The sequence below is a fragment of the Urocampus carinirostris genome, chromosome 19 (genome assembly GCF_059441175.1).
Source record: "Urocampus carinirostris isolate Australia breed hairy pipefish chromosome 19, RoL_Ucar_1.0, whole genome shotgun sequence".
Taxonomy (NCBI): Eukaryota; Metazoa; Chordata; class Actinopteri; order Syngnathiformes; family Syngnathidae; genus Urocampus; species Urocampus carinirostris.
Genome location: NC_142367.1, coordinates 8884278 through 8911472, shown reverse-complemented (window position 1 = coordinate 8911472; position 27195 = coordinate 8884278). Strand labels below are relative to the sequence as shown.

The window sequence follows — 27195 nt, the reverse complement described above, 5'->3', positions numbered from 1 at the left end:
ACATGGCTGCAAGGCCGCTATTGGGAAATTTGGAGCACATTGTAAAGCGCTTTGGGAAGTCATTGACTTGAAAAGCGCTATATAAATGCAAATCATTTCATTTCATATAATAGCAGGCTTGCTAGTATTTTATTTGGGAAATTTTGGGTGCTAGCTTTTTATGTATGTCAAAAATAAGTATCATTTTAGCGAATAAACAAATATGAAGGTAAAACAAATACAAAATTAAAATTCAGAAAGGTTCTAAAAAGGCATCTTTCTTTTTTTCATACATTTTTTGCAAAGTGCAACATATACTGTCATTTCCAACTGTCTTAAAAGTTGATTTATGAAATTGATTTAGGACATTCTCACTGTAATTTGATTTCAAGTTGTTTGTACGACTTTTATGCCCTTTTTTATAATCCATTTTGGTCATTTTGCTACTTTTCCTTGGTTGTCACTGGAAGCGTAACGTACGATTGAGGTCCGAAACGCACACAAAGTGGGGCCTCCTCCCGCCTCAACCGGACCTGGTGTATTCCGGGTACAGGCGAAGCGATTGTGATCGTTCCCGTAAGTCTTAAACTTGTAATTTTAGAGCGCAGCCGCAGCAGATAAGCGAGAGCCCACGCACTCGCTCCGTGGCCTTTTTTTTTTTGGTACATTTGCAGCCAAAGAGTGACTTACAAGTTTGCCGGCGAACAGCTGGTCCCGATTTAGGGAACAAAGAAGGGGGGCCAGCCAGGACCGGCCCCCGCTTTAATGGCCTCCAATCCGCCCCCGTGTGCGTCTGTGGTCATCTTTCATGCGTGGACTGCGTGTGTGCACGCCACAGCCATAGATTACGGCCACAGAGCAGAATTACGGCCCAGCGGCGGTGGAGGTCAACTCCTACGGGCGGGGGATGAAAAGACAAGAAGAAGTGTGAGATTTAAAGCGGGGCGGGGGGATTAAGGCCATCCCAGCATTGAAAATCTAACGCGGACCAGGTGGAAAAAGTCCAAGTTGTTTTTGATCCGAGGCGGCGAGTCTGAACGGCGAGTCGGACCTTTTATGGACGGCTTCCATCCCCTGAAATATTGTGGCCTGACCCCACCCAGCTCCCTCGCTCGCACGCACTCCTTTTGGGCTTAAAGTCATTTCCGGGAGAGAAACCTTAACTATTTGCTTGCTCAGACGTTGACTCTAGCTTTTGCGGTTGACGAAGGAGTTGTGTTTCCATGGTGATGAAAGAGACATACACTCATAATTAGAGACGATAAATACTTCTATAAGGAACCCTTCAAGCCTGTAAATTAAAAACGTACAATTTCTTATAAAAATCCACACTCAGTCCAAATTGGCTCAAAAATGGACCAACTCACATGAATATACTGCAACATTTTGGGTTGATTTGTCCAAAACTACACAATTTTAAGGGACTTGTTACCAATACAAACCTTTTGGGGGCATTTTATACCCAAAAAATAAATAAATAAATAAAATCGACTTGTATTATATTACTGACTCGATTTTGGAGTTTTGTTTAAAACAAATTGACTGGCTATGGCGGAAAAAGATGACCCAACTTTGGTGTGTTGGTTATGCCTGAAAGATTTTGTGCAATACGAACCAATTTTCCTTTATTTTTTTGTTTTTGAGTTGTTTACAACTAAATGAACCAGTTTTGGTGATTTTAGAAATGCAATACAGTATTACACATTTTTCATTATTATTTTTGTATTTGTATTTTTACTAAGTAACGACAACTATTGGGGGTTTTGCTTAGATGGTTGGTTGGTTGGATCCCTTTACCACTAGGGTCGTAGGGGCACCATTTCCTGTGGTGTGTCCTGGGCAAGTACAGCCTGCTGGCACACATCCCTCTCTAGGCAAACATATGCTTCCACCCGGTCTCGAACTGGGGACCTTTCGTGTCTAAGGCAAATGTAACCACCGAACTACAGAAACATAAATAATAGACAATAATGGATGTTTTAATAAAATGACAACATATATTTTTAGATTAATTAAACAATATGACTCAATTTTAGGAAAATATTGTCTTGACAAAATTCATGGTGTTTACTACAGAACAAAAACTGGTAAAATTGGGGCTTTGTTAAAAAAAATGCTTGTTCTTGTACATAGTGAGGTATCCAAAAGCTTGGTTGTTCAGACTAAACATTTCAATTTTATAATGTTGATTTAAATACCACAACTCAATCTTTAGAGGATTGTTTTCGCAAAACAACCCAAAAGGTTGGTTCAAATGAAGCCAAAACATAAATTGGACTTAAATCAAGTTTTTGGGACACAATCGTGTACAACATGACTCAAGTGGCTTAGAGAGAGACGATTGTCAGAACAGGGTGCGTTCTGACTAGAGCAGGTGGAAACAAAAAGGAAGTGAAAGACCCTGTATAAAAAGGCTAGCAGTCCCTCTCTGAGCAAGTTTCCCCAATTAAACACACCAATGAAAGTCACACAGCCTTTTTCTGTGTTTCCTGCTGGCTTTCCTCTGCGGCCCCCGCCAGCCTCGTAAAACATGGCCAGTCCGTATCACATGACCCGGTTTCAAGACAGAGTTGAGTGTTAAAGAACATGTGGACTATTTACAGGAACTAACAGAAATTTCTGTTTTTTTTTAAATACTAATTCCAATTTAAGCGAGTCTGTTTCCTGTTAAATGATCCACTTCCATTGGAACATGATAATTTGAGAATGTCGAGGAAGCTGTGTCAGCCCACTGAGTGATGACGCCCTCCCTCTGGCGTGGACCCCGATTTATTGGAAGTGACATGCATATGGCACACACTTCTGCTGCTGGTGCTGAAAGAAAAAGGGAGGTGGCAATCATAGGGAAGCAGCTTCATATTTCATGACTAGTATCTAAACGGCTGCTCTACTGTATATGAAGAGAAAATGTCTCGGATCTGGAAGGTCACTGTCTGTCCTTTCGATGCAAAGCCATCCATGTCCACTTTGGAGCATGCAGCACTTTGTCAGGATGATGTCTGTCAATGTCAGTGTGCTAATGCCCAAGTGTCCTTTGCAAATACCTCGGCTTGAGTGTCTTCTCGCTTATCTTGCTCAAGCCACGTGTCACATCCCATTGTCTTCAGGCAGCTTCCTGTATAAGGACAGAAAGAATGAATGTCTTTCTTGCAAAAAAAATGAGGTTTTTAAAAAAGCAGACTCTCTACCTACAGGTTGCTTTCGCACAGAAGTAGGGCAACCTACAGCTTCAGTCAAATGAGGACAAGCTGTGGAAGGACGCCCCCTGTTGAGGAAAATCCACAATGGGAAGTATTGAGCGCATCCATCACGAACTGACAGCAAATTTGCTCAAATATTGACAACGGGGATTGGTGCAGACACTTAGGGGCTGCTTTGATCACACCTTTTTTTGCCTAGCAACTCATTCCTTGCCAAGGGAGTTTTATGAAGATTTCTGAATGATTGACAGTGATTTTGCCAATGGATTTTCTATGGCTAAGGATGAAACAATAAAGTTAGTGAAGAAGCATAATTGCTATGCTGTGCTCGATTTGACAGTCCATTTTTAAAGCAGAAAGGAATTTTTGTAAATGTCCAGTTGGGGTTTTCTTCAGACGATTTGGTTAATGGAAGGAACAGGGGGTTGCTGTAAAAAAAAAGAAAAGGGGGAATCCCAAACGCCTCAGAGGCTTGCTGCATGCCCACTGGACTGGAACGAGGCCAAAATACAGTCGAGTCTCGTCCACCCCACCACCACCACGTGCCATCCGCCTACGCCTCCACCGGACTGGAGAAGATCCAAGATGGACGCCTCCAGGGCCGCCTGGCTGTGAAATGCACACTATTAGAGCGGCGTGGGGGCCAGAGAGCTCGTATTCTGTGTGATTGGAGCGCTTGACATGTCTCAGCAAAGGGGTGACATCAATGGCCACCAACGTGTCACCTGGCGCTTTTAGCCAAAGTCGTTTTGAAGCTCAGTGATCCAAGATGCTGCCCCCACCCTGGGAGATAGGGAAAAAAACAAAGATAGATAAAGGCAGGGAGAAAATATAGACAAGGTGCTCCATCTTAATGTGGATTTGCCAGGATAAAAGGTCAAAATTGTCAGTGATGTCTTTTCTGTTCTAATTATAATTAAAAACCTTAATAATAATAAAAATGGCCTGGGAAGGGATAAGGGTAAACAGAGAACCTAAAAAAACTAAAGTTTTTTATATTTTGATTTTTTTAAACAGATGATAGAACCTGTAATTTCCTACAAAGATCCCTACATTTTTTCTGCGTTTTTAATTTAATCTCATAATTTGGGTCAAATTAGGTCCCATTAGTGGCGTTTAATCTGTTTTTTTTTGGGGGGACACACAATTTAGGTACTGTTGAAACTGAATTTTTCGGTTATTGATCATTCGCAAAAAAAAAAAAAATCTAGTCTTTTTTAACCCCCAAAATTGGGTTGATTCAATTAATTGTTGTAGTGTCTTTGTTTTATTAAAAAAAAAAAAAAAAACTCTTTCTGGGAGCTCAACAAACGGTGTGAAAATATTTTGAAATTATTTTACGGGTAATCCTTTTACCTAAAGTATTTTCTGTGTTCACACAAACCCATTGAATTGACGTAAATGGAGTTTAGACCATTGGGGGCACATTATTGAGGTACAGCTGACGAAACTGAATATTTAGGTTGTTCATTTTAAAGTCGAGTTTAATAATTAACCCAAAAAAGCTTAATTGGGTTAATTAATTTAACCAAAATTGGTTTATTTTTGTACGCTATTTCTCACACTGGATAATGCTCAAATAATTTTGTATTCCCCCAGTCACAAAGATACACAACATAAAGATACATTATATAGTATAAGTGCAGCAAACATATTGTGCAATGTTTACCACTGATGCAATTGAACTGGAATGGACTTTTTGGGTGGGTGGGGGAGTGGGCATCCTAAAGTGTGCAATAACAACACTTCTTGTTGCATAGAGATATCAACATTGCACCACAAATGGTAAAACTTCTTTTTTTTCTTGTTAAAGCGAGCGAGCAATCCAAGGCGCAGTCTTGCAACATCACTCAGCTTTGACCGGCTTGTCTCGCCGCAAGCTTAGACATTCTCTGGCGTGAATAAATGAAATACTGTAAGATGGGAGTTGAGTAAAAAAAAAATATCTTCCTTCCCCTTCTCCTGAACATCGGCTGGTGCTGAGAGAGCACAGAGGTCAAAGATGAACTCGGGGCAACCTCAAATGTCAAACAAGGAGCAGAAAAGAAGACAAAGAAGAAGACTAGTCAAGGGACAGGTTGGGTAAAGATATATTTTTTTAAATGTTGCGTAACAGGATGTTGCATAATGCGTCCCACTTCTTTGTACCCCACGCGAGGAGACAAATTGTGGGTTTGGTGGGGGAGGTGTGGATGTGCTGTCTCCAAGCAGAAGATGTGGAGTGACGGAAGTAGACAGCCAATAGGGTGAGGGCGCCGCGCAACAGAGGGGGGTTAGAGAGATGGTGGGTGGACGAGTGACTGTGGCCCGTACTGGTATTTCTGCCCTGTCACATCGTGTTAGTGGCCAGCCGTGCAGAACGACCCGCACACACAAATGCACTGTTGACATCTAAAACAGACACTTCCCTCATTTAACCATCAATAGAGCATCCCTTAATAAGTCATGCCCTTTCCAGTCCACGTCATACCCATATCACCAAAGAATGCGCACGCATTGTTGACCCTAAAAGTGGGATTAGCAGTTTGAGTTTGGGGGGTGCAAGAGAAGATTTGTATGTTAAGTTACGTTTTTAGAATACTAAATTAACAAAAACAACATGTGAGCTGTTGTGTGTAGGGGAGCACAAATCGCATTTTTAAGGAACTTTTTTTTTTTTTTGCAATTCCAAAAGGAAACCGGCCTTTTCAAAAACAAGCCAATATTAGAACTGACTGGACCGGAGAATAGCCTGCGTTTGCGGTGCCCATTTAATATCTGGTAAGTTACCGTTGGCGATCTGGTTTAGATTTACTTGAATGCCTTAGTAAGTGTATGATAAAGTGTCGGTGACAGAGACCATAATAATATGTTATATTATTTTTATTTATTATAATAATTATTGATTAATTTTTATTATTATTTTTACTAATCCCACCAACATTAACAATGTATCTAAGGTGGGTGCAAGCCAAGGAAAGTAAATCCATCCATACATCATCTGCACCGCTTATCCTCAGTAGGGTCGCAGGGTTGCTGGAGCCCATCCCAGCCATCTTCGGGCAGTGGGCAGGGTACACCCTGAACTGGTTGCCAGCCAGTCGCAGGGCACACAGAGGCAGACAACTCGCTCATTCACACCTAGGGACAATTCGGACCAGCCAATTAACCTTAAATGCATGTTTTTGGAATGTGGGAGGAAACCGGAGTGCCCAGAGGAAACCCACACAGGCACAGGGACAACATGCAAACCCTGCACAGGAAGGCTGGTAGCTTTATTTGAATCCATAATCTCAGAACTGTGCCGCGGCTGGCTAATCACTCAGCCGCCGTGTTGCCCGCCAAGGAAATTCAATTTTTTGAAGGTTTATCAAATGTGTGAACTAAGCACTGCATATATAAACTGGTCATCTGTTCCACATCTTTGAAAAAACTCAGTCTGTGAGTGTCTGTGTGTGTGTGTGAATGTATTGTGAAGTGTATTGTGAAGCGCTTTGGACGTCCTCAGTGACTGGTAAAGCGCTATATAAATGCAGTCCATTTACCATTTGTCCATTTAACTTGCTGTTGTAAAAAGGTATTTTACTTCTTACTCGATTTGGACCAGCGTTTGTATACGAGGCAAAAAAGTCACACACAAAAGCCCGAAAAAGTGGCTCGCACAATCTACGCATAGCGCCGATCAAAAGAACGTATTGTTTTTTTAACTTTGATCACTAAAATAAACTTGCTGCTTTCACATTTTTCTGACAATCAGCTGGCATAAACTGACATGAATTCCGCCATAACAATGCGCAAAACTCTCATTCCCCCTATAAAAAAACTCATAGTCAAATAAACTTGAGAAATGAATCCCATTGTCCTCTATCCAATTTAAAAACATTTCGAGTTTGTGCAGACAAGTGAACGTTAATTTGGGCTCACGTCGCACATCATAGTTAGAGGTTGTTTCTTCTCCCAAGAGAAATGGATCATATTTTGAAAAGGCACCAAAAAAAAAAAAAAAAAAAAAAAAAAAAAAACGTCTGATGAGTTTGGAGCAAACCAAAATGAGGCAGCAAGGAAACGACAGCGCTGCAGAATGCGACACGCATGAGTGGGCAGAAAGGAGATGTTTCATGTCAGCTCGGGGAGGAAGCCTCTTAATGTCTCACTCCAGCTGCAAGCCAAAGAAGTGGGAGCCGAAGAAGGCGAGGCAGGCGGGCGGGGGAGAAAACCTTCCAGAAGGATTTCATCACTTCCATCTTCTCCTGTAAAAGACGGCGACGACGCCTGACCTACATTTGCTTTCGGGGGCGGGCAGGCAGGCTTCAAAATCAAACCCCCCAAAAGAAGAGAGGTAAAGGAGACAAGGAGGAAGTTTTGCCGTTAATCCTCCTCTCGTTGGCTGTTTATATAACGTGTGCATCTTCTATTCTATTGCATGCACTTCAAAGCCTGGCCAATCTGCATATATGATTCATCCATCCAGAGAACAGCGGGAGGTGTGAGGGAGTGTGCGCTTACCGTTTGAAGACTCCTAAGCTTCTTTGGAGTGTATTTAGAGCACTTTGAATGCGTGACTGCTCAGGTCTCCTGTGACGATTTCCAAAAAACAAGTCATAAATGGGCAAAATTCAGAAAGACAGATAGCGGGAGAATAACACCAGCTTCTCCTCAATTTCAACTCCATATTCAAATATACATTGTTTTAAATATGTTCTTAGTGTGGAAGCTTTACTCTCATCCAAGGTTTGCAAAGGAGCTTCCTCTAGTGGTGCACCAAAGAATTGCCTGATTTAGTTTTTAAAAAGTGTGGGTAATTTGGAAATGGCTTAAATTATGGGTTGAAACCCATCGCAGTATGTTATTGAGTAGCAGTACTTATTTAGGGCTATATTGACATCTGAAATCTCCATATCATATATGTTCTTTTTGTAATGAATTGAGCCATTTTATTAGCTGTCTTAGTGTAGTGTGTCCTATCATTGTGATTTTTTATAATCTCCTAGAATCTAGAAGCTGAGGGTTAAGAGTAACGTAATTTCAATTATGTGTTTATGCAGCAGAATTGACAATAAAGCTGACTTTGAGCTATTTGGTTCATTTAAACCGAGAATCTTTGCAAGAAAATCTTTTAATTTTAAATTAAACTTTGGGACCACTACACAACCGAGTTTTTATTTTCATATAATCTACTAGGAATACAAGAAGAATCAAAATAAGGTTTAATCATTTTTAATGACGATTCACTACTGCCACGTTTTTAGTTTTTTAATTCCACCTTTTTAAATAGAAATATTAATTTTCTTTTATATCTATATATATATATATATGGGCAGCACGGCGGCGCAGTGGTTAGCGCTTGTGCGGCACAGTTCATGTCATGGGAACCTGTCGTGGGTTCAAATCCAGCTCCAGACTTCCTGTGCGGAGTTTGTATGTTCTCCCCGTGCTTGCGTGGGTTTCCTCCGGGCACTCCGGTTTCCTCCCACGTTCCAAAAACATGCATTTCAGGTGAATTGGCCGGTCCAAATTGTCCATAGGTGTGAATGAGCGAATGAGTTGTCTGTCCCTGTGTGCCTTTCAATTGGCTGGCAACCAGTTCAGGGTGTCCCCTGCCCACTGCCCGGAGATGGCTGGGATGGGCTCCAGCCCCCCCGCGACCCTAATGAGGATAAGCGGTACGGCTAATGAGATGAGATATATATATATATATATATATACATATTATATATATTATATATATTATGGGCAGCACGGCAGCACAGTGGTTAGCGCATGTGCAGCACAGTTCATGTCTTAGGAACCTCCTGCGTGGGTTTAAATTCAGCTCCAGACTTCCTGTGTAAAGTTTGTATGTTCTCCCCGTGGTTGCGTGGGTTTCCTCCGGGCACTACGGTTTACTCCCACATTCCAAAAACATGCATTTCAGGTGAATTGGCCAGTCCAAATTGTCCCTAGGTGTAAATGAGCGAGTGAGTTGTCTGTCCCCGTGTGCCCTGCAATTGGCTGGCAACCAGTTCAGGGTGTCCCCTGCCCACTGCACGATGATTGCTGGGATGGGCTCCAGCACCCCCGCGACCCTACTGAGGATAAGCGGTGTAGCTAATGAGAGATAAAATATATATATATATATATTATATATTATTTGTTGTACGTTTTAGCACACGACACAACTGATTGCATATTTGTTTTTTTATTTTACACTATAGGGATTAAATCTGTCACTTTACTAACACTAGAGGTTAGTACACTGCTGAGTATTTTTTTAAATGTAAAACTTTACTATTTAGGGAATAAAATCAATCACTTTTAACCCAAATTAAAGCCTACTACACTCCTTTTTTTAAATCTACTACTTTTAAGGGGTTGAACTAGTTTCTATGAAGATTTAGACACACTACTATTGAGAGCATTTATTATCTGGTACTTTATGTGTAAAAAGTATTTACGACTGGAAAAATATCAAAATAATAGTTATCATAAGAGGAAATCTCCTGTTATGAGACGGGGACTTTTAAACACAGATGTTGCAGCACACAGAGCACAATTGACTCAACGGACCTGGAAAACAGGGGCCAAGATGTGCCTTGTTTGCCAATTGCGTCTTCTACTCGAGGTTTAACCAGCTCAGCCCGGAGGCCTGCTGCAATAGTTTGCTGGAGAAATGTAGGCGACAGCGAGAGAGGCATGGCAATAGCTCACGGTAAACGCTGCCATCACAAAGCACGCCCTGTGGCAGAAGAAAAGGAGAAGAGGTTAAGGAGGGGAGGGGTACTTAATTGATGACAATGGAGAGAAGAGAGAGTAAACTGGGATGGGGAGCACAGTGCACAAGAATCACATCTAAACTCCAGAATTATTGAAGATAAAAGATGCATGTAAAGTCAATTTAAGCCAAAATTCTTCATTCTGAATCCAGTTTCATTGAACTTTCTGCCATCAATTGGATTATAATCAAAATTTCTGTGCGTTGAGCTCGAATTTATTGTTGAACTGATGTTACGTCAACACGTTGGGAAAAAAACGAGCCCAAATAAATACTTTATGTACTAAGAGGTTTGAACCCGTACCGGCTTCTGCTGGTAATCAATTGTGCAGCAGCGCTACCGTGCGGTTACAAGGACTCATTGCAACTTAAACCCACAACAGGAAGCGCTTCTAATTTGTTTCTATAAAAAAAAACAATACAAGATTGCTCGTGTCCATAAAGAAACAAACTTCTACAGCAAAATTTGCGAAAGTTTCATTTCTATCAAGTAGTTTACCTTGGTCATGTCCCTCAAGAAGGGTGACCAACAGCAAGACACACACATACAATAACAAAGAAAATAAAAGGGAAATAAATAGCATAAAAAACACACAAAAAGTTTTGGACCATGGCCAACCCAAATGCCCAAACACCCAAACAAGTTAGGCACCTCTGCACCCATTTACATTAAATCAACACCATTGTCAACATTTGTTATCTTAGTTATCTACAAGAAAGTTAAAATGGCTAAGCTCCAGAAGTTAATGTATAAGCTTCACACTCCAGAGCTTAATAGTCTATTCCAATCTTTTGGGGTGGAATCAGATGTTGACTAGAGCCCTTTGGGCAACCATTGAGAATCAAGTAGGATTACCAACATCCAAAAACTAGCAAATAACAGTACTCTGAACTCCCAGTAACCAAACATGATGTATAATTCAGCCAAGAGCTAAGGTTAGCTATAAATAACTATTTTTCTCCAGCAAAGTGACAATATGATGCCTCAAATACTATGTGGACGTTGCTAAGAACACATGGCGACATCCTTATTGCTTTATCCAGGTTGAGGTGGTTCTGTGGTCAACGCATAATTTTGTCCAAAGCAGACACTTATCTTAATTTAGACGTGGCTAAATTGGGTAAAAATTCACCCGCATTGCCCAGTTTCTCGGGACACCTTAAATCAGATTTGCATGTACCCCATGCACACATTTTGACCATTTTAAAGTTTAAAAGCAGAGCTTGTCAGAAAGTCTGCTATGTGCGCTGTGATTGGCTCATTGCGTTTTAGGGCTTCGGATTATGAGCAACCACAAACAAAAATGCAAATACATACAAATTTGTGTAAAAGTTTAAATCAGGTTCCAAGACTAGATACAAGGAAAAGTTAAGAAGAATTTACAATTCAAAAAGTAAAAAAAAATGTCAACATTTTACCTGCAATTTTAGAACCAGACTTTGTCAAGTACTTACCCGCCCAAAAACTACAGACTACAGAAAATGAACAAATGCATCACAATGCAGAGGTAACTCTACCTACAAATGTCTCTACATACAAGTTTCAGGTTAAGAAGTACCTGAACGGTAAAATATTGCCTCTAGTTATAAAGGTGTTTCAGGATACGAAGTCCAAAATATAGTACAGTACGCACTATTAGCCGCTCCCACAATTTCCAGATTGTAAACAAACGGGCTGGCAACCTGGTGCACATGCATGTGTCCCAGCATGCTCTTCGTGTCACCTTCAAAGTTCAGAGACGACGACGACGACGAGGGGTTCCGGCAAGATGGCAGGGAGGAGGATACAGCCATCATTCAGTCAGCCCGAATTGAACAGATTTTACGGAAATACCATAAAGTCTCGGATTTTGTGGAAAGGAATCACCCGGAAAAAGTGTTGACAAGTCCGGATACATTTTATTATGTCTACCTCGCGCATTTCCGACGGATTGTCAAAACCCGGCAAAAGCAGATGTCATTTGATCGTTTTTTTTTTTTTTCATGAAAGGTGGGGCAAAAAGGTAAATTAATATTTGTATCATTTCCTTTTTTCGTTGTTTATTCACATTGTGTGCCTTTTGTTTTATGTTTATTGTGTGGTAATCTTATCTTAACATGTATTTGTTTCATGTTTTGTTACTCTTGTACGATTCATTAAAAACATTTTATTCCTTACTTTTGCGGGGCTCGGAATGGATTACCCCATTTACATTCAAAATGTGTCTCGACTTGCTAAGTTTTCAGGTTACGAAGCTGCTCTCAGGACCAGTTAAATTTGCAAAGATTTTTGATTTAATCAGACAATCCTGTAAAGAAACTACCTGTTGGAAATACGAAAATATTTATGAACTCTATTTTTAAAAAGTTCAATTCTAAGTAACTTAAAGGGGATGCACAGATTTTGGAACTTTTTTACTCGCTGTCGCCATCTGGTCCGTCATCATATCAGCCTCAGTCAGCTCCATCAGAAAGCATGTGAAAGTACGTGCATTTCTTAGAGTCACTTGGATAAACATTCTTGGGGTTTGGGTTGGCGTTTGCACGCTACTCGTGGCAGGCCTTTTTAATTTCACCATTTTCATGCTTCACTAACAAATGAAAAACCAAAGAAGACACGCAAGAATGAGCATGACGTCACTCTCCAGAACTCCTCCTTAGCTTCCATACTTCCTAATAATGTGTTCCGCCCATGGGCACAGTGGAAAATAAAGCACAAATGTTCTTTGAACTCAGTTGGGCATTGTTAACGCATATTTAACAGAGGACATATTTAACATATTCAATGCCGTAACGTATAAATGCTTTTGCAAAAGCATTGCCCATTAGTGCCAAAACATATAAGTACGTTTTGATTGTTTTATTTTGAAAAAAACAATTAAAAAGGGTTTGTCGCCGCTCATTAGTAAATATCAAGCCTGTGGGAAAAGTTTCAATGTGATAAATAGCTATTAGCTTGCAAGAGTGGCTTCGCACAAATTTTTGTCCACACATCAAGGAACCCATTTGGCCCCCACTTTCTGTATCCTGCGACTGAGTATGTGTAGGCTGCCCCAAATAGCGAATAGGGGGAGTGAAGCAGTGTGGTGAGCGTTAACTCTTCAACAGCTTTTTCTTTAAAAAAAAAAAAAGGATTAAGTCCCATCTGGTCAGAGAGGGATTACATTACGTGCATGTCCGCAGGAACACTGTCATCCGAGGGAATTCGTGTGATCTGATCCATTCACCGGAAACATTGGGCTCTGAAAGGTTCACACATCGTTCACGCATCGTTCATGCATCAGTTCAGGGTTATTGCAGTAAATTATTATTTGGATAACAAAGTGCTTTTGTGCTGTTTACGGAAAGCATTGTTTAGATATCGGAAGTATCAAAAGCGCAAAAAAAAGAAAGTCAAAGTTCTCCTTGAAATGCATCCTTTCACAAAATGATGTTTTTTTCTTGGAGACAAGTATTTTCAAGAAACTTAGCAATGTTCAATTGTTGTTTACTTCAGAATGGTAAAAGCTAATGAAAAATGAGGGTTCAAGCTTTCATGTGATATATGTATCTAACTACAGAACTAAATTTTGTGTAGGCCTTCAAAAATGAGTCACAATGGCAAAAATTGGCTGGCACCGAATCTCAATATGAGGAAAATACGTTTGGCATTAAATGAGTTACATTTCAACTTTTTTAAATGACACATCATACGACGAACCCCATGTGCTAATTTATAAATAACAAACCAGTACATCATGAAAGACACCTTTTCTAATAATCAGTGAAATCAACTCTCATAACATCATTTAAAAAAATACCAACATGTTATAATTTAGGTGTGTGCATAATTTTACTGTGTACTCCAGGTAAAATGAAGAGAATAAATTAGCTCTATGCTAGGTTAAAAATGTCATACTTTAACTATGTGTGTTATTAAACCGATTTATTAGCAAACTCACCAAAAATACCATGTTCTGGCTTAGGTTTTTGTTGTCTGTGTAAAATTCCACTCAGTGTTCCAAACAAAACAAATATAATTTATATGAAGCTTGACAAAAAGCTGTCTTTTAATGTGTGTTCTTTAACAAAAAAAAGTACCATTTAACAAGCTTGCTCACCTCTGCCAACGGGAACAATGCAGCCAGTCAGGCCGAACAATTGCTGACCGGCGAGTTTGTTGCCGTGAAAGCTTCACTGTTGGCCCAGTGTGCGCTAGCGAAGCTAAATTGGGTTGAAATGGCGAATATTAATAATCCTAAATCGATTTATGATTTCTGCGCGGAGACTTTGGATGGGTTGACAGTGCCACTAAGCAAATTCCGGGGGAAAGTGCTCCTCGTCGTGAATGTGGCCACCTTCTGAGGCTCAACTATAGAGGAGGTAAACTTTCTAATACTTTGAAAATTTCCAAAATGTATAATATTGAATTGATTTAAATGCCTTCATTGTCATTCTACAAGTACAGCGGAATGTGAGCTCACCATAAGTGCACACATAAATAGGAATAAGAAAATATGTATAATAAAAACTGAATATACAATTAAAAATAGAATAAAATAAGGGAAGAATATTTGTGCAATGAAACCAGTATAATCATAGAGTATTTTTTTATTTCGAAACATCCAATCGTGGTTGATGAGTGTGAGATGTATTTCATCAGATTTTAGCTTCTATGAATCGATACGTCGAGTTTTGAATTGAGGGTTTTGAGTTAAGCATCAATTGTTTTTATCCTTTTTAAGGCAAGTGGCCATTTTGTCACTTAATGTAAAACGCAAATCACGGTTAAACCATAAACTACACAAATTGCTCTTCAGGATCTGTAAAATTGAATAAAAGCACAATTAATTCGTTTTAATAAAGCTTGATTATTTTTTTTTAATTATTTTAACAATAACATACCTGTCAACCTCCACGGCTCGTTGCCCTTTCAAAATACAAAAAAATCGTACACCTTTTTTTTCAAACGGGTTTTTTATGTAGTTTAACATGTTATATTGTACATGTGTTTCGTTATGTCATATATATATTGTTAATTAACATTTTGTTGTGAGATACGGAGTTGCTCGACATGAATAAGGTTTATATTTAAAAAAAGTTCAAAAATTAAGTAGCTTGGACGTTCGCTGTAGAAGGAAAAAATACATGCAAATATAATTAAGTAGAATTTTCATATTCAAAATATTAATTCATTTTCTGCATTACTGTTGGTAATATACTGATTGAAGGGATAACCACAAACCTGTCTTTTTTTCATTTTCTACCTTTTTTTCTTAACGTCTTTATACAACATAATAATTCGTAATGTAATGCATCAAAGCAAGTGAGCCGTTTGAGAGCCGGCTCTCTTTAATGAGTTGAGCCGAAAAAGCAGGTTTTCTAAAAAGAGATTGATGTCCTTTCACTACACAACTAGCACGGAATGATGCATAATGGGAAATCCCCAGGCAGTAGACGCATGCGCAGTAGCATCAAAACCCTCGCTTTGTTTGAGGCGAAAAAAACAATACCGAGATAGAGGCTACCGCGGCCCATAATTGACAAATTTGCGTTTCTCCGTACGGATTTTCTTGTATGTCATACACGTCTTAAAATGCATAATAAACGTACTTTGTACGGCAAAGACGTACAGGTTGACAGGTATGCAATAACTACCTAAACCGAGTCGCAAATGTTCATTTTTTTCCCCGCGCTTGGCCTATCACAGCTCACCTGTTTTCTAATTCTGAGCTGCTATTGGTTGTTGCCACGAGCAGATATGTTGTCATTCTAATTCGACAGGGATCGAGAAAATGGCTGACATACAAATCATTTGGATTTTGTTGCTTTACTCGTTCTACAAATGCAATTCATCAGTAGACTGTGATTTTTGTAAATATGTATTTCACGGAAACTTAAAATATCCAGAATCAACCAAACACACAAAACATTCTTTAAATTTTTGTTTTGGGCGAACATTCATAGGATACTCATTTTTATTTTAGTATTGTCAACTGAATGCACTCATGGAAATGTTTGGCGAGCTCAACTTCACCGTGCTGGGGTTTTCTTGCAACCAGTTCGGCTTTCAGTCCCCTGGTAGGTCCGCTCTGTTGATTTATAAGAATTTCTCCAGAATATTGGTGGGTTTTTTCCAATTTAACATTGAAACATTGCAGTTCATGCTAGTGTTCACTTCTGTACTTTTTGTCTTTTTAGAGGCAAATAATGAAACTCTAAACGTCCTCAAGTATGTCCGACCAGGCGGGGGATTTGTGCCAAAGTTTCCCATCTTTGCCAAGGTGGAGGTGAACGGATTCAACGAAGAGCCGCTCTTCACTTACCTTAAGGTACACCAGTGAGTTTTTGAAAATATAATTGAATATCATTTTCAACATCTCATGTGTCCTGTCCTTCCCCAGGAGTCCTTGCCCTCTGAGAATCCGATCATCGGCGACATCAAAAAGTTGTACTGGTCCCCGATCGCCGTTAATGATATCCGGTGGAATTTTGAAAAGTTTCTCATTGCAGCTGACGGCAAGCCCATCAGCAGGTTAAATATTGCACAGATAGCGTGTCATGCACGCATTCTCTCGACAGCACTTTTTTTTCTTCCAGGTATGAAATTCACTGTCCCACTGACGAAGTTGAGAAGGACATCGCAGAGCTCCTTTGAAAGCCGTGTTTGGTATTTAATCGGCGGTGGCAGCGTGACGGTCCCTCGGCAAATGCACACCGGTGCGCCCGGGTTGGATCCGATGAAGGGGAGGAACGACTCTCGGAGCTGCAGTGCATTCACTCTGGGAGGAAATTCCTTTCCGCCACCTAGAAAATAAATAGTATTAAATAAGACTGCATCAATGAAAAGTTTTGCTTACTTTCAGTAACCAAGACAACACATTCGATTTATTTCTCATTCTTTATGTTTGATAGTTTCAAATGCCTAAAATTGAGTCATTGGCATGTTTAATGTGACATTATCTGTTCTATACAAATGTCTTGAAAAAACAAAATATTATGTAAATAATAGCACCGCATCATGTTTATTTCGATAAGTGAAACGTTTCACTTTTTAGCAGTTGCTATAACTCCTAAAATCCACAAGATGTTGCTGATGTTGCAATCACTGACTATTTCAACACACAGTAATTTGAAAAACGTCTTATTGTTGACGTCAGTTTTAACAGTCCTCACACGATTTGAAATACAAGTAAGGTCATTATGTTTTAATCATCTGTACGCCCTTCGTGGATTTTTTGAAATTCAGAAAGGGGACATTTATTTTGATTTGAAATCGTATAACTTCCTTATATCGAGCTTACACTTTTTGTTCATCTGAATGCCGTCATAATTATTTAAGACACGAGTCTCCAATGTTGTGCCCACAGGCACCAGGTGGCCCCCTAAGACCACCTAAGTTGCCCGCGGACTGATTCTGAAAAATTATCATTGGTCATTGTGATTTTCTTGGAAATTAGATTTCTAACTGGCATGATGTTTAGTAGTTGACGGAGCCTATTTTAACCTCTAATAATGACAACCTGGAAATGACATGGCATGTCATTTAAAAATACATATTATAATCTGGTAGCAATTTGCATTAACTAGTAAGAAAAAGTAGCTCTCAGTTTCAAAAAGGTGGTAGACCCCTTTATTTTAAGCTATGTCTCATTTATTTTTCATAAATACAATACTGAATCTCTAAGATGGAAAAACCTGGTACAAAAACACACAATGGGAACTTTTTAATTGAGAAAACTGCTTTAAACAGGCTTCCTTTCGTTCAAACATACTTAATCTGCGTTTTTCAAACTAAAAGCTTTACTTAGAGGTGAACTTTTAAGGATCACAGCACTCAAACAGCTTGATGCTAAAGTTGGGACTCAAATTTGGGTCACAGGCCCATTCCAAGTAGGACGTGAAGTCATGCCAACGACGTAATTAGAGAGTCGGTGTCAAATCAACACGACTCACGTTTTTATTTCTTCTTCTGAAGCCGTTGTTTTTATCTTCATATGTTTGTGAGATAAATTAAAAGAGATATGTTTTCCAATATCCATTAGGACCTCGAAAAATAAATCAACAAAGCTGGGAATCATGTGTTGGCGATCGTACCTCATGTGAAGCTAACGCTTCCCGCTGAGGCGTAGTAGCCGGTGGCGTCGGCCGAATATCTTTGCGAAAGTGACACCGTGTTGAGCTCCAGCTCTCCGAAATGATATGAGCCCAGCGTCTGCGTTTAGCAAAAGATATTTAATATCATGTCAGGGAAATCAGGCCAAAATATCGCTCTAACCTTTAATATATTTCTGGCATCAAAGGCCTCCCTATGGTTGATGCCTTGTCTCGCTGACACGCCGCTTGCTTCCACTGAAAAGGAAAAAGGAACGGCGATAAAAACAGTTGCCACTGGTAAACAACACGCTATGTGGGGAAAATCTCAGGGATGATTTGAAAATGAATGGCGTCTTTGTTAGTGCTTGCAAAACATGCTGTGGAACTAGTCAACCAAACAGCGGATTCCACGAATATCTCTCTGGGAATTTGTTTGCAGGTTTTGAACAAAACATACTTGGAATGTTTACAACAATGGAAAATTAAATGTTTTCATTTTTACAACAAATGTAGCTTGAAACCAAACGTATTGTAAAAAGAAAATCGGACAATTTTACTTTGCAGTTTTAAGTACGGGTATTTTTTTTATTATTTATTTCTATGTAGGTAAAATTAATAAAATCAACACTTACAATTGTAAGTATTATTGTTTGATTGTTAATGCACTACACTGACTTTTCCCTATTTTGGCAAAAACGATCATTAAATTGAATAAAAGGGATGTGAGTTTAAAATTATAAGTATTTTTTGAATGCTTGTTTTTACTCAAATTTGTTTTTCTTATTTTAGTAAAAAAAAAAACAATCATTTATTTCATTATTTATACAAAATATACAACTGTACCATTTCTTACACAAAGCAATGCAAGTAAAATAAATGAAAACGGCAACATATTTGATATTGAAGATCTTTTTTTTTTTAAAATTGTTTATATATTTAAAGTAAATAATATTATTCAAAAATACCTTGGGGGGGTTAGGCCTTCAACAATTGTATCCATGTTGAATATAATCTTTAATACAAAATAAATAAAATAAAGCATGCATTAAAATGCTCAAGACTTAATAATGAATAAAATATAAATATAATGAAGCACACTTCAACTGCATTGACATCCTCATAGCTTGAATAGCAAAACGTGAACGTGTCCTTGAGTTGAAACATACCCGTGGTGTCCTTCCTGAACAAAGTGTTGATGACAGTCCCGTGCAGTTTGACTCTGTCCCACTCACGTGTCATCAGCCCCATGGAGACAAAATAGTCCACCAGGCGATCCGCGATCACTTGCAACCTGCAGCGCAAGCACACGTGCTTACCAGAGAGCTGTCAACTTTCATTTTCAAAATCCTCATTTACTTATCGGATCCGTCCGTCATGTGGACTTTGGCGTACAGGACGTCCACCATGGCCGGGTCATCGTTCATATACTCGATGCCTGCCACCTGCAAAGCCAGAGCTTTTCCTCCTGTGATATCTCTGACAGAGAAAGAATACAAAATTAGACATATATCCTGATGAATTTAACAATAAAAATATAGCGTTTCATCACTACTCGGCGCTTCCTTCTTGGGGGGCTGAGTGCAACACGGTTTAAAGAAAATTAATCTAAAAATGGGGGGGGGGGGGAGAAATCGGACAGAATGATAAAAGGTTCCAACAACAAGCGGGCAAACGTAGTACAGTAATATGCAAAATAGTTGAAAATGGCAAGCTGCCGAGTCTGGTGGAATTGAAAGAAAAATTTGGCTTACAGGGGAGTTACTATTTTCGTTAACATTAGTTGAAAGACGAAGGACTACTATGACAAAGAGATAAAACCAGTGACCGGTCATAAGGTCCTCAATTTTTTTGAAAGAGTCTATGGAGGTAAAACCATTAATGCAATTTCTGATATGTATGAAGGTTAGATGGCATGTAATGAACATTCATTACTCTATATTACAGAAAATGGGAAAAAGAGTGCCTTGCGACTGGCTGGCAACCAGTTCAGGGTATCCCCTGCCCACTGCCCGAAGATAGCTGGCTCCAGCACCCCCGCACATTTTGTGCACATCCAGTGGCTTCACGATTCTGAGGGAAATAAACTGGAGGAACAGAATTTTTTATTACGCCCCAAAATTTGGAAAGGTTTTTTTTTTAGCTTTATCGACCATGCTCGAGTGCATGTGAAGAGCTAGACGTTAACCACATGCATATTTTTTTTGGGTTTGACCAAGAATACAAGACTACTGTCACAAATTATGGTTGGTTTAAAAGAAAATTAGGAGATACTAAAACATTCAAGGTGCTCTATTTGGGGAATTTAAAAATGAATATTATCTGTAAAAAAAAAATATTTAAAAAGTACCTGGTGAAAAACTTTCTGACAGCAAGCAAAAAAGTAATAAGATAATCACGGTACTAACAAAATATCCCAACTGTGAAGCAGTGAGTGTGTACTGTGGAGGAATTATTTGTAATGGAGAGGACGACATTTCGCATAAGGATACAGGAGACCCAATTTATGAACAAATGGGGAAAATGGATAGACTATAGGAAAAATAAGGACACCGCTTACAAACAAAAACTGAGCTTTGAAAAATAACTTCAGCCTGGGAAAAAACTCCAACACTGCAATGTTGATTTAGTTTTGCTTTTTTCTTCCATTTTACCCCCATTTGATTTTTGTGGGTTGTATGTTAAAAAAGAAAAGGGGAAAAAAGCACAATATAAAATGAGTCAAGAAATGTAAAACATCTAAAACAAACATTCAAGCCTTGCTGCACAATATCAGAGCAGATATTTAGACCGCGGAAGCGCGCAATTGCAAGAGACCTAAAACAAACTGCACTGTGTGGCTGCGATCTATTTCTACCAGTCGACTTGGTGAGAGCAAGGGCCAAGAGAGTAAATTAGTGTGGTAGCTATTTTTCCTCGTTATATCAGCCTGAAAAGAACTGCACCTGTACAGCCGCAATCCATTATCACCAGTCAACTATTGCGGCAACCGTGAACTGCAATACACATTTTCGTGGAGAGTGGCAGCTCTTTTGTTCCCATTCTTTTCAGCCTAAAATGAACTGCACCCGTGCAGTTATGACTTGTTTTATAGACACTCATTTATACCACACATGTCTCAAAAAAAGCTAGTATGATAAAAAAAATGCGGGGGATTCTGTTCCCCACTAAACGCAATAAATGAGAGATTACTGTACCTAATAAAATCTTGACAGTCCTGGAGGTGCCTGCATGCCTTTCTCACTTCCACTTCGTCCAACAGCGTGAGGGTGCCAATAGTCAGGTGAAGTTTTGCCGGGTTCTGAAAGATGCTTTCATCTAGTCCCTGGTCCTAAAAATATATATATATATATATATATTCAACACTTATCTTAAAATGTAATTTACAATCAAATCTTGTGCAAAAAAATTAAAGGCGTGTTCTATTGTTGGTACCTGAGAAAATCGCTCCAAGATGTCATCTTTAAACCTCAAGAAACCCTCTTGGATTTTGGGGTGATTGAGAGGGAATGATAGAAAATGCGTGAACGGCTGCTTTTTACGGAAATTGTCCACAAGGACCTCGATTCTCGTGACAGCTGAAGAAACCGCGGCTCTGTGGGGGCCTGTCACCACTGTTAGTGAGAAATTAACAATCAATTGAGACTTGCAATTGCGGAAATGAGGGTGAGGCTAGCAGTGGTCCACAGAATTTGTACCAATGGGTCCCTCCACTCCTTGCTTGGGGATATTTATTGACGTCTTTGTGTCAGATTCGAGGCGTTTACGCGTTTCTCCCTTTTTCCCTATGATGTATCTGTGGGAAGATCACGTAAAAATAATACTTTCTACTGAAAAATGTCCACTTTTTAATACAGTCTGCGAGATACAGCATCCCTTCCTTAGATCAGTTTCACTTTACGGTATAAAATAAGATGTTTTTTCAGTTCCTCTTCACAGGATTTTCCCCACTATATAACATCAATGAAAAATTATTTCACATGCTCAAAAGCTTATGAAATCCAAATTTTGAGTTGTTCGTGTGTATGATGAATTACCTCTCTTGAAATGCTGTCTGGTATTAGTCGATGTATTAAAATGATGTGTTGCTATTTCGTAAACAGCATAGCATTTGCTAACGTTAATGTTTTTATGCTTGACGAGTTTATTTTTGCATAAAATGTCGTGCAGGTAATGGCAGCATCCTCTTCGTCCTCCTCCGCCGGATGCGTCAGCGGCACCTCGGTGACGGGTTCGGGCTTCATCATGAAATGCTGATATGTTGTTAGCTGAAGACACTACCATAATGCCTTTCTCTTGATTCAATTCAAAGTCCCACATGCTTTGTAAAGACTTTGCAAATTATTACGATACAATACTGATTTTTTTGGACTGTTTTTATTGGCTATGGGTCCCAAGGCTTGCAGTGATACTAAAGGGAGAAGCAAAAACATGAAAACCATGGGGAAAAAAAGACAAGCTTAACATAATCAAGAAATAGAGGAAAGCGCAAGAACCAATGGTCGGGACGATTATAAAAATAAGGAAGTGATTAAAGCAAGGGCATGACAACCCTCGCAAGTGAAGCTTGTAAAATCAGATCTAATGCGAATCCACGGTCTTATCACTATTCTGCATCCACCCACTACTCTACTCCACCAGCTTAAGGAATTTTACATCAAAGGTAAATACAATTTCATTTTTCCAATACTTGTATATTCATATAACATGTAATTAAATCATACTCTTATTTAGAATACATAAGTTATACTTACTAAATATTACTTGGTTATCCATTTATTTATAATTTGTGTTTGGACCGCATTACAATAGGTTTCTATTCCCCCTATACGCCATTTTCCATTTGTATTCCCCTTCTCGGAATGGGTTAATGTCGTATCCCGGTACTCTGCTGTAATTTTGATTCCAATAGTTTGTTGATACTTACTTATGCAGCACAGATGGCACGTCAATTGAACATCGGAAGCCTATGTCAGTCTGTTCAATGAAATTGGCATCACAGGTTTCCTCTGCCTCAAATTCCTCATGTTCTGAATCATAAACAAAGTATTATTATTATTTTTTACCGTGTTTTAAAAGAAGAGGCACACAAACGAACCCGGTGTTCCCATGTAGGAGAAATCTTCCTCCTCCTCGTACTGTTCTTCCTGCACGGCGTTTCTTCGGTATATTCTTCCATCGATGTTTATCAAAGTCGGGCGTAAAACGTCCATTTTATCAGCAGAGGGACGTAAAAATTAAACCAAAGCGTCACAAAATGTCAACTTTTCTTTACTGCTGTTGGTTAGCTAGCTAGTATGTAGCAAGTGAAAGATATCTCGTCTACAATTCCGCGCGCTGTGTTGATTCATACGTGGACTGCCCTGCCATGTTGAATGTGCCAAGGAGTTTTATGTGAAACATATAAAACTCATTTGACTCCTTTATGCACAATTTGACGTATTTTTCATTGTATGTACGATTAACTAGCAATACATTTCAACACGAAATTTAAGAAGCGGATGAAAAATATCGACGACTCTCCCATACCCTTTTACACATCCAATATGGCAACCGAGCCCAGAGTGTTGTTTCCCCGTTACCGTAAATAGCTGATGCTGTCGTAAAATTCGATAAAGTATCTTGAGCTCTAAACAAAAACGGCCGCATTAGGCGGACGGATTACGCGGAATTTTGTAGATAATCACGCAACTCGGTGGTAAGTAGTTTTCAAATTGATAACATCGCCATGTTTGATTATGAGACAGCGTGCATTGGTATTTTCTTCATCGTCTGCTGTGCCTGTGTTAGTAAACAGCATAGCATTTGCTAACGTTAATGTTTTTATGCTTGACGAGTTTATTTGTGCATAAAATGTCGTGCAGGTAATGGCAGCATCCTCTTCGTCCTCCTCCGCCGGATGCGTCAGCGGCACCTCGGTGACGGGTTCGGGCTTCAGCGCTTCGGAACTCATCCCTCCGGGGAAAGTCCTGTACACGTACCCCAAAGGAGCTGGTGAAATGATGGAAGGTTAATTGACATTGTCAGTTGAAATTATTATCTAAATTGAGAGAGAGCTATCAAATGAAATGCAGTAATCTCTCGGTTAATGGGGACCAGAGCCCGCCCGCTACCTGAAAATCCGCCAAGTAGCGACGCCACCACGGGTCAATATTACCTCGAGATGATGTCTTCACCGACTGAGCGGATACTATGAGTTAAATCGGTTTATTTGTATAGCCCCCAATCTAACGAAATAACTATAGAACTACAAATAAAAACACAGACCACCAAGTTGCAGTTGAATTGGCGGTCTTTATTGTCACTATACAAAAGTGCAAAGAAATTGGAGGGCTTCTCATTTCAGTGCAAGAAAGCGACTTAGAGAGAGGCTGGTTAGCTGCACGATAGCATTGGGTTTCCTCGGGTGATCAGGTCTCTGTGATAATTAAAACTGTCCCGAATTTACGGGTTTCCCAAAAATTGTAGCTCCAGGTCATCCGTTTCATGCAGGGGTGACGAACACACAGCTCTAGAGCCGCATGCGGCTCTTGGCTAATCAGAATGCGGCTCTTTGCCTCATCATATTTTCTATACAGTGTGGCTCTTTGCTATGTTTGTTTTTTCCCCTCCCTTAAAACACACTCGAATCCATCAGAGTTAAAACAAATAATAAATAATATTTTGAAATTAATTTGGCAGATTTGTTGTTTTTATGCTGCCCCGGACACATAATTGACTCCCAATTATCTGCGTAGGTTACTTCTAATTCTGTGAAATTAAGTTAACATTTCATGAGCGTGCAGACTGTTACCCTCATGGTCAAAATGCAAAGCGAAACGGAAATGGTGTTATGTGTTATATTATGTGTGATGTGGGAAATAATATGTTTTTAATTGTGTGTGTTTGTGTGTGTCTGTCTGTTATGGCATGTCAGTGCGTGGTGTGGCTCTTTGACTCTCGCGGTTAAAAATTACGGCTCTTTCTGTCAAACATGTTCGTCACCCCTAGTTTCATGAGTAATGGATCTGGTGTTGGTGAGTACAGGTGCGTCAAAGGTAGTTTGGGAGAGGTGTTACCTAGCCCATTCACACTAGGCCAGACCTGCAGCGCCACTATTGCCTTTTCTCCTAGCACCGCCTCAGTCTCTTACCAGACCCGATAACAATCCACAGGGCACCCACTGGTGGACACCATTTCTCTGCACTCTTGTGAATTTCTTCAGAGTCTGATTTAATTGATTATTTTATTTTCAATGAAATAAGCCACTGAAACACTAGCTGTAGCTGTAGCCGTGCTTTACAGTTAGTTTTGGGTAATTACATTGCTAAGTGCTTTGGGAGATCTTCAGGACTTGAAAAGCGCTATATAAGTGCAGTCCATTTACCATCATTAACTTGTGTGGCCGGCTGTCCTGTCTGTTTGACTGACAGTATACACCCAATACACAAAGCCCTCCCCCAACCTTTCCCCGTGATAGTATTTGCTGTGTGCTGTCTGCTGCAGAACACAATGCCCGATAAATACGTTGATATCACTGACAATAATCCAAATTTAATTTGAAATCCACAAACAGTGAACCAGCGATAACTGAAGCGTGAAATAGAGAGGTGTCTCTGTACAGCGAAATGTGTTTTTCTTTTGTAATGAGCATAAAAAAATAATCTCTTCCGGTTTGGTGTTTATTCTTTTATTATGAAGGGCTTTTCTTGTTTGATGCAGTTGGGTAATAACTAATGTTTTAAGTTTACTTCGTAATATGAATTATTTGTGTCTTTTGACAATTTAACAAAAGTTTGAAGATGAATTCCTGACCATCTCTCCTTGCATATTTCTAAAGTTGTCACAATCCAATATGTGGTCAGCTTTTGTTTTTATTTTTATTTTTTGCTTTTTTCAATCAAATTCCATGGTTTCACATTTTGTTTTTTTTGCTGTTGTTTGTAAAAAATTTCCTACGGTAAAGTAATCTTTGTTTTCCAGATGGCTCCGACCGTTTTCTTTGCGAGTCGGTATTCAGCTACCAAGTAGCCTCGGCACTGAAGCAAGTCAAACACGGTTTGTGACCCAAAAAATGAGCAGTGCATCTATTTTATTGTTTGTTTGTTTTTTCAATTTTCCTTGTCGATCTCCCTCCAGATCAACAAGTTTCTCGGATGGAAAAATTGGCTAGCCTGGTGGAGGAGCTGGAAGCCGACGAGTGGCGGTACAAGCCAATCGAGCAGCTGCTGGGATTCACGTCCTCATAGACAAACATAAGGATTTTTTTTTTTTTGAAAGAAGGATTTTATTTTTAATAAAGAAAATGTAGAACAAAGTCTACGATCATGTTCTTAAGTATTTGTGTTAAAAATAGACTTTGAACTTGATGAAAACCTTGTATAAAGACATTTTGGAAACAAACGGATCTTTACTAATAGTGATATTCAATGAAGAAAAGAAAGCAGTTTTAAATACGCATAGCGCTTGGACTGAGAAAAACTAAGAGTGCAGAGTCCTGAATATTTGTACGTTGTATAACCTCACAAAGAATCCATTTGTGTAAGTCATTAAAAACTACACATTCCCTGTGTCAGACGCTGTTTGTTTATCGCTTGAAGTGCGCCAACTCTCATACAAACATGTTCTAGTAGGACGAGGAGTGACGTAAGGGTGCTTGTATCAATCAGCGGACTCTGTTGACGGGGAGTAAACATGCTGTTTTGTTCCTTGCTGGTGAATGAGCTTGTGTGTTTTTCATTTTGAATGGGGGGAGTGTACAGAATGTACCAAGTGAGCGTCTCCCAGGAAGGACGGTCCGAACGCTGTTGGAATTTCATTCCAGGGAGGGAGTGAAAAAATTTGACGACACACTCGACAGCGCTTTCTAAGAACCCGAGAGGCGAGAACTGACAAGCTGATCTCAAAAATGTTATGCTCACGTTTAGATCCTTGATTCTGCTGGGATGCAAACAGAGTTGTGATTAGAACTGCTGTGCAAAAGAAAATTATATCTGTATGGTCATAAATGTCAGCTTTCATACGTTTTAAGGTTTATTGAAGCACAGAAGCTGCTTTAGTTCCAGAGTTAAGCAGCTTTAAATGTTTAGGGTAGGAGGTAAAGAATTGTCTTGGTTTTAAGTTCGGAGAAGACACCCAGTAAAGCTTTAACTCCAGAGTTAAATCAGTGGTAAAGCTTTGGCTCCGGAATAAGGTAGACTAGAAGCTTTGAGCTTTAAATGAGCTGTAAAGCTTTAATTCTGGAGTCAAGACGCT

At 39.5% G+C, this 27195-nt stretch overlaps 3 protein-coding genes and 1 long non-coding RNA gene across 5 annotated transcripts; 2 read left to right on the top strand and 2 right to left on the bottom strand.

Moving 5' to 3' along the window:
• Positions 1 to 1891: 1891 nt before the first annotated feature.
• LOC148347171 (uncharacterized) lies at positions 1892 to 15675 on the bottom strand. Its single transcript, XR_015848149.1, has 5 exons — positions 13989 to 15675; positions 9705 to 9873; positions 7665 to 7733; positions 3172 to 3244; positions 1892 to 3094 (listed from the first exon to the last, which is right to left on the bottom strand). It is a non-coding gene; the product is annotated as an uncharacterized LOC148347171 (long non-coding RNA).
• Positions 13986 to 16878, top strand: gpx9 (glutathione peroxidase 9). Its single transcript, XM_088324218.1, has 5 exons — positions 13986 to 14250; positions 15855 to 15948; positions 16069 to 16199; positions 16272 to 16402; positions 16468 to 16878. The coding sequence occupies exons 1-5, from the start codon at positions 14107 to 14109 to the stop codon at positions 16523 to 16525; spliced, it is 558 nt and encodes a 185-aa protein (XP_088180344.1). The 5' UTR covers positions 13986 to 14106; the 3' UTR covers positions 16526 to 16878.
• On the bottom strand, positions 15828 to 23953 carry ascc1 (activating signal cointegrator 1 complex subunit 1). 2 transcript variants are annotated; one of them, XM_088324217.1, is made up of 10 exons: positions 23060 to 23953; positions 22889 to 22991; positions 21660 to 21757; positions 21397 to 21575; positions 21159 to 21292; positions 19321 to 19440; positions 19131 to 19255; positions 18146 to 18219; positions 17965 to 18082; positions 15828 to 16663 (listed from the first exon to the last, which is right to left on the bottom strand). In XM_088324217.1, exons 1-9 carry the CDS (start codon positions 23172 to 23174, stop codon positions 17966 to 17968), a joined length of 1065 nt encoding a protein of 354 aa, XP_088180343.1. In that variant the 5' UTR covers positions 23175 to 23953; the 3' UTR covers positions 15828 to 16663; position 17965. The 2 variants fall into 2 exon arrangements, with proteins under 2 accessions (XP_088180343.1, XP_088180342.1); XM_088324216.1 differs by having other exon boundaries at positions 15828 to 16674; positions 23060 to 23952.
• Positions 23503 to 26515, top strand: anapc16 (anaphase promoting complex subunit 16). The gene is made up of 4 exons (XM_088324219.1): positions 23503 to 23659; positions 23826 to 23970; positions 25924 to 25998; positions 26080 to 26515. Exons 2-4 carry the CDS (start codon positions 23829 to 23831, stop codon positions 26187 to 26189), a joined length of 327 nt encoding a protein of 108 aa, XP_088180345.1. The 5' UTR covers positions 23503 to 23659; positions 23826 to 23828; the 3' UTR covers positions 26190 to 26515.
• The last annotated feature ends 680 nt before the right edge of the window (positions 26516 to 27195 follow it).